This window comes from Pyxicephalus adspersus, chromosome 2, assembly GCF_032062135.1.
Source record: "Pyxicephalus adspersus chromosome 2, UCB_Pads_2.0, whole genome shotgun sequence".
In the NCBI taxonomy this organism is placed as follows: Eukaryota; Metazoa; Chordata; class Amphibia; order Anura; family Pyxicephalidae; genus Pyxicephalus; species Pyxicephalus adspersus.
This window is the reverse complement of record NC_092859.1, coordinates 159,325,679-159,338,387: the sequence shown is the minus strand read 5'-3', so window position 1 is coordinate 159,338,387 and position 12,709 is coordinate 159,325,679. Positions and strand designations below refer to the sequence as shown.

At 38.9% G+C, this 12,709-nt stretch overlaps 1 protein-coding gene across 1 annotated transcript; it reads left to right on the top strand.

Moving 5' to 3' along the window:
* The first annotated feature begins 877 nt into the window (after positions 1-877).
* Positions 878-4,811, top strand: LOC140322604 (homeobox protein Nkx-2.6-like). Its single transcript, XM_072399154.1, has 2 exons — positions 878-968; positions 4,249-4,811. The coding sequence occupies exons 1-2, from the start codon at positions 878-880 to the stop codon at positions 4,809-4,811; spliced, it is 654 nt and encodes a 217-aa protein (XP_072255255.1).
* The last annotated feature ends 7,898 nt before the right edge of the window (positions 4,812-12,709 follow it).

Below are 12,709 nucleotides of genomic sequence, written 5' to 3'. Positions count from 1 at the left end.
TTTCCCCAGCCAATCAGAAAGCACTAGAGGTTTTTAATGGGGAGACTTGTTGAGAATAGTGCCGGGAATAGCACACTGCCATGGCCACATTCATTGAGAAGATCCCCGGCACTAGATGCTGAATGAGAACAAGTCTCCCCATTCATTCACCTCTAGTGCTCTGTGATTGGCTGGGGAAAGGAAAATCCTGATGATGCTTGAGCTGGGGAGACTTGTCCTCAATTAACCTCTAGTGGCCGGGGAGCCCACACTGACAGGACAGGTGGGAATCATCCTGTCATTGTGGGATAACCTCTACAAAAATAAAGGTTAGTTAAACAAATCACACACATTCAATTAATTACTTTAACATTCATTTTTTTATTTTTTTTTATCTATCTATCTATCTATTTTTTTTTGTCTATCCAAATTCAAAAAGCCATATTCGGGTCGAATATTAGGACAACCCGAATTCCAACACCAACACTACTGGTTACATCAACAGTTTCCTGCCATCTAAAGATTATTTTTTTTTAAATTATTTCTTATAACATATAACAGAAATATATGACATTTCCGAAGAATATTTTAAACATTCCTCAGGGGTACAAAGCCCACCATAGACCAGAGATTGTAGAATTAAATGGGCATGGGCATGGCTCCCTCTCATAGTTTTTCCAGTACTGCTATATGTATATCACTTCCACAACCCAAAAACGTGATGGCAATGTAGGGCCCCTGGTTGAGTGCCAGTTCTTTGCCCAGGCGCTGATTCCCCAATCAGATTCTGTAGTCTTCACCAAAAAGAAGAACCCCCGCCAAGCCTTAGGTGAGTTGTGCCATCTCAGCACTTGGTTTCCCCTTTAATATGTAAATGGATGGTGCCCAGCAGCCGGGCATGGGGTTTGACAAGTGCCCAGGGAACCCCCTAGACAGACAGGGCATGAGGAAAGGACAATGGCTTGGGAAGACACCAAGGGTCTGGAAAGGTGAGTCCAGGTAACACAGCCAAGGGGCATACATGGTGAGTCCGAGACCCAAGCAGAGATATATCATACATTCTGTAATGTCTCCTTCAATCTAAGATCTAAAACAAAGATTCTCCATCAACAAAGGATCCGAGTATAAGAAACATTTTTATTTTTTGCATGTGCAGTGTGCAGAGGGTGGTCCAGGGATGTCTTCCGCTTCTTATCTCTCTCCTAATGGATGCTGGGTCAGGATTAGCTGTCAGCTGCTGATCTCCTCACTGAGCTGTCACATTACAAGGAGCTGTCTGATAAGAAAAGCAAACACTGATTGTCCTGCAGCAAAAACCCAACAAACACTGGATTGGAATGGAGAGGGGGGGGGATCTCAATCCTAAACTCCACAATGCTAGGTGTAGCTGGGAAATGGTTACAATATGCAATAATAGGAAATCACTGAGATCTTCATCCAGCAACATCCCCAGAATTGGGGAAGAGTGAGACTGAGAGCCTGTGCCACCGCATGCATTGCATGAACTTGTTTATTATTATTATTATTATTATTATAAAAAGGGTTTATAATTTATTTACCTGAATGTAACTGCACGATAATTGTTCAGTTAATGTCGGTATCTCAGTATTGTTATTTGTTAGTATATGGTATGCTGATTCACTTCTGCTGATATTTTCTGTTATGTTGTAATTGATGGTTTACAAATTCCTCTGTTATTTGTTTGAACAATAAATAAAATGGTTTAAAATTAAAAAAAGGTTTATATAGTGGCAACATATTATGCAGCGCTGTACATTAAATAGGGGTTACAAATGACAGGCAGTGACACAGGAGGAGGAGAGGACCCTGCCCTGAGGAGCTTACAATCTATTAGGGAATGCTTGCATTAACACAAAGCACAAGACATGAATTCCATATAATGGGAAGAAGTTCTAAATACGGACAAACAAATCTTTCTGAAATCAGTGAGCCTGGGAATGGGAATAGTAAAGGTGGATTGGGGGAAATGGAGGCTCATACACACCAAAACTAAAGTTTAATTTCAGAGTTTTCCCGTGGCTTAGAGACTGATTGGCCGGAGATCCAGAATGTTCCAACTATCCTAATAGCTATACATAAATAAGACAATGATCCCGATCTGGGTTTGTACATCTACTACAGAACTGCAAACATAGAATGTGGCATTAAGTGACAGATTATTCTTTCCTCAGAACTTTTTTTTCCCTGTACGAGTCTATGGGAATGCAGAAGCAGCTTGGAGCAGCTCAGCTGCAGGTCAGATGCACGTGCAAAAAAATCTAAATGATCCCATAAAACTGATGATTAAAGAAGCCGCATTGGCAGTGACCCCCTTTTCCCCCAGTTATCCGTTCTGGTACGTGGCAGGTGGTTTGCATTGGGTGATCGTGTCTTCTCATCATTTTGGGTTGATACATAGACCCGGATTTATGAAAGATTATTATTATTATTAAACAGGATTTATATAGCGCCAACATATTACGCAGCGCTGTACATTAAATAGGGATTTTATTAGCAATTTTGTTACTATATGTTAATTTTGTTAAAAACTCAGTCAGTAAGGAAATAAATTTCATCCTACAGATACAGAAAACAGATTACTAACATTTGCTGCTCGCTATTAAAGTCAAACTAAATCCTACAAAAATATATTTATTATTTAATGTTCTTCTAGAACAATCATGTAAAAGCAATGTGAGATTTAAAATGTGATTTATTTTATTTGCAACAATAGGTGAGGTATAACAATGATTATCTATGAGTTCCTTAAGGTATATTAGATATTTCTGTCTTTTTATCTGTATGGTAAATGTGTAACTGAAGAGAAATTACAATTACATCTATGAGTAATCTGCAGATCTTACACCGATCTTCTCTTTTCACCAAATATATTTATATTTTTTATTATTTATATTATTTATATGTGATCAAAGAACTCAACCTTACATTTCGTTTTTTAATACTATTTACCAAATACCCAATAATTACTATAATCAACATATTTATATATATTAATATAATATATATATATATTTATACATATGAAAATTTATATATATGTATATATATATATATATATATATAAATATATATATATAATTATGTTGGATATATAATTAATTATGAATTGTTAAATACTATTAAAAAACAAAATGTAATGGTTGAGTTCTTTACATATATATATATTAGAATTGTAATAATGTTAGCTTAAATTCAATGATCAACATATTGTCAAAAACTAAAAATATAAAACATGATTTGTGTGGATCTATCAAATGATTTACCAATGATGATTTATAACACAGTATATATATTTATTTGTATACAGCTGAATATACAGATTTACTAGAATAGTTCTAACTTCAGTTCAGGTTGGAGGAGCATTGGGTGGGGGGTATAATAAAAATATAGAAAGAGATTCCCTCCTTGTTCCCTCAAATTAACAATAGGCCCCTAAATGTTTATGTTTGATTATGAATGATTTTGAGGACTTTTAACACCGATTGGATATGGTGAATTGTTTTCGCCCCAAGTTACAATTATCTCTCAGGGTATTTGGGAAGAATCCAAGATAAATACCCAGACAATTCCACAAATCCAAATATACTTGGAGTGTTGCCATAACTAAGGAATCCAGCAAATAGATTGTAATAAAGTAATTAGGTAAATTTAATTGTATTGGTAATAATAAAATGATTTAATAGCCTCCGAAAGCTGTATGTGCTTGTACTTTGTATAAAAATATAAATAACTGTAAAACATATTAACAAAGAAATGATATAATATAAAAATAATAATAATTTAATAATATTTCTCTCAGTGGACTGAAATAAAGATTAGATTCATTTGTAATTTAAGATATTTTGGGTTGATTTACTAAGAATTTTGTGCTGTTCACTTAGAAAAGTAAATTATATTTCTGTAAAAGATTTTGTAAAATTCTGTAAAATTCGATTTTGCTGAGTATAAGTTGTAAAAGTATAATTATATTATAAGTATAGTATAAGTAATAAATTGAATCTCTGCTGACTTTAGCCATCCAGTTACATTCTGGTAAAAATAAGGTTTATTTCATATTTCCTCAGGGGTTATATTGTAAGGAGACTTTTCACCACATTTGCTAAGTTATGTGAATGATTCCTTGCAGTGTTATATCACTTTGCTATGTGAACAGCCTAAACTCTATTCATTGTGACAATATAAATATCGCTGCTCTTCTCCTACATTTTTGTGTTACAATTATTAAAATTCTTATTATTTTTCTTCCAGGTGCGGGGGGAAGTCTTGAGGTGCCCAGGCGGGGTGTCCCCCCAGATCGTCCCCAGCACAGACAGAGGAGGAAGCCCCGGGTTCTGTTCTCCCAGGTCCAGGTGTATGAGTTGGAGAGAAGGTTCAAGCAGCAGAAGTACCTCTCTGCCCCTGAGCGGGAGCAACTGGCATCAATTCTCAAGCTGACCTCCACCCAAGTGAAGATCTGGTTCCAGAACAGAAGATACAAGTGCAAGAGGCAGAGACAAGACCGGTCTTTGGAGCTGGCAGGGCACCCTCCTCCACCTCGCAGGGTGGCAGTGCCAGTCTTAGTCAGGGATGGGAAGCCTTGCTTGGCTGGGAATCAGACATTTCATACCAATTATGGTGCCAATGCCAGTTCATACCCTTACCCGGTTTGTTTTGGTGGATACAGCAGCAATCCTTACTACACAGGAGCCCCTATGGTGCCACCAGTGGGCACACCATCTGTACAGCTGGTCAGTATGAACATCGCACCCATCCCTGGCAGTGCCCAGCAGGGACATCTACAGCCTTCTCTGACTGGTATCAGAGCTTGGTGAATAGATCTGGGCACCATATACCCACATGAAGTCACAATGGGCCTTACCTTGGCATCTCTGGATGGCAAGATGGATTGTTAATGCCAGGGGGTTCTGCTGGATGGGACTTGGTGAGACCACAGGCCTGTTTTATGGTGACCAAAGGGATGTGATCAGATTTTACCCCTCAGATACCGAATCTTTGCTGAGTTTTCTGGTCTCATATCCCAGTCTTTAATAAAAACCAAAAATTATTTGCAAATCTGCTGCACGTAAAAGAAAAGCAACGTGAATTGGGAGGTAGATTTGGTGTCTCCGGAACCGCTAATACCTGGCCGGTAATACGCCAGCCACAAAAACATCCCAACAATGGGCAAATATTCCAATAACTCTGCAATCTCCTGTCTGTAAAATAATCTCATATATTGGAATAATAACATGGATACCGAATAAAAGGAAACAATTACCGCAAGGATCAACACATTCAATTATTCTGAATAAAGGAAATGATTTGTAAATACAATTTTGTAAATATTGTTTTGTTAAATAAATGGTTTATTGCTTGTAAATAGATTTTATATCAGAGCCCCAAAGAGGGGTAAATGCAGATAATCGGAGCTGTGAGCGGATCTTCTCAGTCCGTCACTTTCTATGGAACCTCCATGATGTGATAAATAATTTGTTCTTAGATTAGACGTCTCACTATAGAGACAAATAATAATAAAGTGTAGAATTCCATACCAACCAATCAGAATTGATCTTTTGATGACCTATGAGATCTGATTGGTTGGCATTGATATTTGGACTTTGCACTGCTTTGGATTTGCTGCACACTTTTGTATATTACATTTTTTTTTACAAGCAGTAAATCCATTTCCAGGTAGATTTGGTCATTTCTGTATTAAATTCATCATTTCAATGAAATTCCTTTATCTCCATGTCAGATACTTTGATGTCAACTTTCATCTACAATGCTACAAATAAAGCACACGAGATAAAAATGCAGAAATATTGTCTGTGATGGCTCCCATCTATATTTTATGTGTTTTATGTTTAATGAAATGTAACAAAAATGCAAAGTGAAAGGTAATATAATATAAAACCACCAAACAGAGACTCAGGAACTGCCGAGATAATAGAATCATTACTGCGGGGGAGGTTGGGTTTCCATTACACGAACTTGTAGCCAAATCAATTCACTACACTGGGATCACTGAACACCAAAATGATCATTTCCTGAAGGTTGCAGTCACCAAAGGTAGAGAAGTAGAGAAGCTTTGCAAAACAAATTATATAAGCATACTAAAGTTTTTTTAAATATAACCTATAAGGTGAACCTTCATTTTGGAATATCTAGTTATGTGTGAAGAAAACATTCAATATAGTAAACCTTGAAGGTACAATTTCAATTAAATTAATACATTTTACTTATCAACTGTCCTCTGTGAGTGCAAAGCAGTGGCCTCTCTGCAGAAGTCTTGCACACCTCCTGCAGAGTGCTAAAGCTCTTCAATTAGTTGTCTGTTTTACTGGTTTCAGAGCTATTGGGTTTAACTCATATTTTTTTTTCCTTTAGTAAATCACACCAACTAAAGTTTTATTTTCATTTTTAAAGCATGTGTCACTTCCAAATTGGTTATTTTTACACAACGGCTTAACTGACCCAGTAAAAAAAATCAGGCGACAGTTCGCTGGTAAAGCTGGCATTAGCTTGCTGAGTGTATGTGCAATTACTTAAGATTTTCTGTCTTTTACTTTTTTTCACAGTTTTTTCTGGTTAAAAATAAAATAATGAGGCTAATGAAGGGTTAGGATTAGATTTAGGAGTTAAAAGGGAATTTCTGTAATTCCCAGCAGTAACTGAAATCCCAGTCTATCCCTAAAACCCACCAAACCCTAAATTCGCCTTCTGTATCAACAGAACTTTGCTGAAACCGAAGCTCAGGGTCAGCTCTCCACATTAATGATATCATTTTTGGACAGTCAGTTTATTAATATTATTATCATTATTAATAAACAGGATTTATATGGCGCCAACATATTATACAGTGCTGTACATTAAATAGGGGTTACAAATGACAGACAAAAACAATGAACACGCAACCTCACCCAAATATATTTTTCTATAAATCCATAAAGGCTGAAGATTCCAACTCAGAACTAAATATCAGACTTGTACTCTTAGTAATAATCATTCCATTATAACGTGGACACATTTAGTAGCAGTTTTCTGATCTTCAGGAATAATAACATAAAAATGTAATCTGTACTCTGGCATCATATTCACAGATACATAAACAGATTGCTCTGCTTTTATAGAAATTGTCATCCAAAGGCACCAAAACCCAAATTGTCATTGTGCCCCATACATATAATGGCCAATCAAGATGAGCTTTTTAATTAATATTTACAAAAATAAAAAAAAATCCTACAGTCTTTCAAAAATGTCATCACAATTTGTATTATTTAATTTAAAACAATAAACTCATAACATTGCATTTCATTACAATAAATCTGTTGCTTACCTGGGTTGCTTGTGTGAGGTTTCCCAGATTTATTAAAATGCAATAAAACCAAAAATAAAAAAGCCATTAAAGACATAATCTGAAATGTTTCTTTCATAATGATATTAATATATTGGAAACCTTCAACTATATCTTGAAAATCTTTTAGATTTAGAAATGTATCCGCAAAGAAAGCAGAAAGTTCTCTTTTTTTCATTTCTGTAATATTTGTATTTTTTTACTTTGCAAAGAAAAATAAAATATTCTACAAATGAAAAGAAATAACAAGTTTACTTTGTATATCAATATATTAAAAATATTATTGTTCTCTATTTTGGATATAAAAATAAAATATTGATTCCACTTTATAAACATTCATAAATTACATAATATTTGGGAATGATTTCAACTTGAAACATCTGTGGTTGTACACAACTAAAAATCTTTCTTAAATCACAAAATGAATCTCCAGCCAAAAAGTATTTTTAAAGCTTTTTAAAGGATTGGAAGTTTTTGTTTCTTCTTGGAGTTTTACCAAAAATTAAAAAAGTAATCTGACAATGAATGTTCGTATTTGTTCCCTTTAAGTCTGCTTATCCATTTATTTAATATTTAATCTTTACTCTCAGTATACCATTAATAGAATGATAAATATCCCATTGCATAACTGTTGCTGTTTTGTCTGTTTTGTCAGAAATGCTGAGCTTTCTTTTGTTATCCCAAAGAGCTCTCCTAATTCTTATCTCAGTCTATTCAATAATTCACTATTATAATGCTGAGATGGTTTAGTAAAAAGCACTGGGCAGGGCTGACACCATTCCATCCTCATAGTATTGCTGCCTTGGCAAAAGTTTTATCGAGGTGCCAGATCGTGCCCGGTTTTACCAGCCAATCTGCAGACTTCTCCAGCAAAGCTTTCTGCATCTTTAACACCCAAAATGCAGGATTAGCTCCCTGCAGGAATGTGTCAGTAAATAAAGCCATGGATCCTGATTGCATTAGTAAGTGGTGATGAGTGCGCACTTCCTAAGATAAGTTCTCTATCTCTGTGCTGGGATCTGGGCAGGGCAGAATGTTGTGTGAGGTGTAGAATTTGTGTATCACCCTCTCCCCTGCACATTATCACTCTCAGTAATTATCTTTATCTCCCTAATCACTCTCTTTCCACTGTTCACAAGTCTCAGGATAGGAAGTAATTGGCCTTTAACACAACAAAGAGCTCAGGAGAAGACAGACTGGTCACTTTCCTACCTGTCCACTCTCCGCCCTCACCTGAGACAGGTAGAAAGGTAAACAAACTTCCAGACATGCTGGCTCCCTCCGCCTCATCCATTCTGCTCCTCATCCCCTCCGAACTCATCCATTCTGGCCCTCATCCCATCTACTAATTCTCTGGCTGCACATAAGAGGGGCGACCACTTAACCCCCCCCCCCCCCCCGTCCGGGCCGATCTAGAAACTTAACACTTAGAAATCTGTGAATGGGAGGTGAAGTGAGGCTTCCTTACAATTAAAATGGCCAAAATTGCTATGCAATCACTGCCATGTATCCTATAATATCTCTTGGCCTCACACCTGGCCGGTGATCTCTTAATAAAGGATTCTGATTGGTCAATCATTCTAGTGTAGCCGTCCTTTCCACCAATCACACAGAAATGATGATCCATTGTATTACCAATTCCATTGTATTACCAATGCAGCCCAGGAAGGTATCCATTGTATTACCAACCTCATCATCCTATACTACAATCCCATCATTTATTATCAGTGACCCTATGATACAAACATGTCTCTCTGATCACTGAATGGTTTATTGTCTGAAAATTGTTACAAAATCTGTAAATGTCTGAATTAGAACATTCCAAAAAAAAGGGAATTTCATCTGATTTCCCCTTCATTTCCAGATTCTTCAGATTTAGGTCACGGTAACTTATTAAAGCAGAACTAAACCTTGTGCTGACTCCACGCCGGACAATATTTCTTACAGATTTTCATCAGATTTGATATAAAATCTGAATGATGCAAATATATTGGAACGGACATTGTCAATCAATAATTCATCAATATATCAATCACACAATTCCTGTACTTTGCTGATTGATGCAGATTCCTCTGCTATGGGATTATGGTTTCCCTCGTTCTGCTGATTGGACAATGAAGGAGCAGCTTTTATATGAGGATCTATCATCTCTCTGATCCCAGCATCACATTCACAGCTCAGTGTAAATCAGGGGTGTCAAACTCTGGCCCGGGGGCCAAATCTGGCCCCCACCATCCTTTTTGTGGCCCCCAAAGGAATCCTAAATATGAACTGCAGCTGGCCCGCCACTGCATTGAAATAGCGAAGCTACTACAATTCCCGGCATCACTCGCCCCTATAGATCAGCGGGCTCTCTGCCTATGTGTGGCCCCGCATTGGACTGTTTTATAGATGCAAATAATGCCGGGAATTTCAATGAAGATGAAGTTCCAGCGGCGGGCCACTCATAAGATTTAGCTCCGCATTGGCCGCGTCTGGCATTTCCAGCACTCACCCTCAGCTTTTCCTTGCTACCCCAAGGCATGGAGGTGAATGGTTGGATTTTCATAGAATATTATTATTATTATTGTTAGCCTGTGCAGAAAGATTACCATTGGAATTTAACTCAGACGGCTACAAATAGAGAAAGAGGCAGAAGATTTTTTCCTAAATAAAAAAAAAAAAAAAACTTTTTATGCCTCTTTCTCTATTATAAGCTTGTTCCAGATTGAATGTGAAGTAAAACCTCTTTGTTTCCATATGAAAAGGTTTTATATCTAATGAGAAGGGAAAATTTCCTCAATAAATTTCAAGGTTGGCCCGCGACTTTGTCTAAGTTTTTTAAATGTGGCCCTCTGTGTATTTAAGTTTGACCCCCCCGGTGTAGATCTATAGATCCCCGATCAGCACAGGGAACGATCCTCCACCTTCCAGCGTTATTGTGTGCAGGGAATTATGGGAAATAATATGAAATCCGGAATCTCAATTACTGGCAATACAAATTTCATAGAAGACCAAACCCTTCCCCGCCTTACCCTTTATTTTATATACAGTTTATTTATTGAACGGTATGAACACTCCACCGGTGACCCCATTCCTGGTACTGGTAGGTGTGATAGCCATGGATAGGTAATTGCTGGGGAAGATGGCGGACCATGGCTCCCAGAACAATCCCGTACTGTTCTTACCAGTGTGACTGTAGGCTGCAGATCTATACCATGGGGCCTGGCATCCATCTTTTGTATTTCTTGCACAGTGGAGCAACCAGCAGTAAAACCAGCCAATCATGTGGCGTCACAAGGCCTGCTGATAGGAGGATAGAGCAGAATAAGAGAGGGCTGATCATTGTGCTGCTTCTCCTGACACTGTCCAGTCACAGGCTAATGGTGGGTCCAGAATGGCCTGGAATCAGAGAATGGGGGTGGAATAATGCTGAGCATTCAACGGAGGACATCTAGTGGCAACACTGGAAACGCTGATCATGTCATTTACCTTTTTATACACAATTTTTATTTATTATTTTTAGTGGTAATTTGTCTTCAGATGTATGCCAATTGTTGGGGCATCTCTGAGTACCTGCCCTATATACCTGCATCAGTTTGCCCTCCTCACCTCATGGCAGAGTCCTGGGCAGTCACTATAGAATCACTACAAATGGGGTGCACTGCACAGGATCATGTGACCAGATGCCGCAGTCCTGCATGGCAGTAACTGGCTGGAAGATAAAACTGAGAGTGGTTTGGAATTGGAATGGAATTCAGGGATTTGCCTTTTGAATTCTGTTAACTTTTACCTAAATCAGAAACCATCGGCGACATTGTAAGCGGTTGCTATAGGCAACCCCAGCACTTTCCCTAATCCAAGGTTTAATATAGGAGGCCAATCTGCAGCAATGGGGGAATTAGTGGCCCCTTCTGCCCCGGCACAGGAGGGGTTAAGCGGAGCCGGGTGTCATTTGTCTTCATTGAGTTTGGATGATTTCTGTGCCTGCTGCTAAACTCAGGTAATTAGAGGCCCCGGGGCCCGGCACACATCTGTGTCATGCTTTGCATTGTCTGAGCCTTGTAATCGATCGCTTTTCAAAGACACAAAAGGTAAATACCAAAATACTGCATGGTTCACCAAACAAAGGCATGGGGGGGGGAATCACCAGGGGGGGTAAGAATATTCTAAAACTGCACCACTGCTCCCATGAAGGTGAAACATCGCAATATTCGGGGCTGCAGCTCATCCTCCTGCTCTGCCCCCGCTCTGCTCAGGCTTTGGGGGCCCCAACTTCAACATCACAATGTATGAACGTGCCACAGTGACAACAACCACCCCCTGAATGACTCTATATATTGGAAGCGTTTATCGGCCCCGCTAATGAACATTTATCTGCAGTGCGTGTATGATATCTTATAGGGAGTCCAATTACAGGAAATGACAGGTTCTCTTGACAGAGCAATACAAAACTTCCCCCGCACGCTCGCCAACAGCCAAATTCCCAATTTAGGGGAAAAATAAATTTAATATTGCAGGACCCAGCAAAGTGCCATCCCTACTCCTGGTCAGCGATGACACAAAAAAGGAAACAATTGACGGGGGAAGGGATGAGATTGGTGATCTGGGTACAATGGCCCCTAGTGGGGGGGTATATATTGGGCAGTGAGTGGGCAGTCAGTTCTTGAAGGTGATGAGTTGCAAGCAGGAAAAATGGGCAAAGCATCGGATCTGAGTGACTCTGACAAGGGCCAAATTATGATGCCAATATGGCCGATCATGTGGGGTGTCCCTGGCATGCTATGGATAGTGCCAACCAAAGTGTGCCAATGGAGGGCAACCAGTAACAGGGCCACGGGTGTCCAAGGCTCATTGAGTACTTGTAGTGGAGGGGGCAGCCCAGATGATCCCACAGAAGAACAACAAATCGCTGAATTCTGCCCATGAAAAGGTGGCACCGCTCACTGGGCATTGCATTGCACTGGGCATTTTGATCCTCCCATTGTGGGTACATTTGGCACAGATAGGTGGGCAGTATGGGCACAATGACTGGCTGGGTGCATCATATGCCAGGGAAAGAGATGGCAGCAGGGTGCATTATGGGTAGAATTCAGGCTGGCTGTGGCTTTGTAGAGGACCTGTTCTATATAACACAAAAATATCTATTTTTTCCAATGGGAACTTGAATCTGCTGTGTTTACAACTTACTGCCAGGGCCACGGGGCTCCATGATTTCATCCAATGATAGCGGGCATTCCCAATAAGCATGGCTTGATCCCTAATCCCCTACTGTGGGGCACAGCCAGGGCAGATTTATTATATTGTGTAAGACATTTGTGACATTGTCATCCTCCCCAGCAATGCAAACCTGGCTTTAGTACGTCAAGGGGGCACTAGGGATTAACCCCAATCAGG

Coding starts and splice junctions, on each gene's coding strand:
- LOC140322604 (XM_072399154.1), top strand. CDS start 878: ATGGGGTTTGACAAGTGCCCAGGGAACCCCCTAGACAGACAGGGCATG. Junction 969..4,248: donor GACACCAAGGGTCTGGAAAG/GTGAGTCCAGGT, acceptor TTTTTCTTCCAG/GTGCGGGGGGAAGTCTTGAG.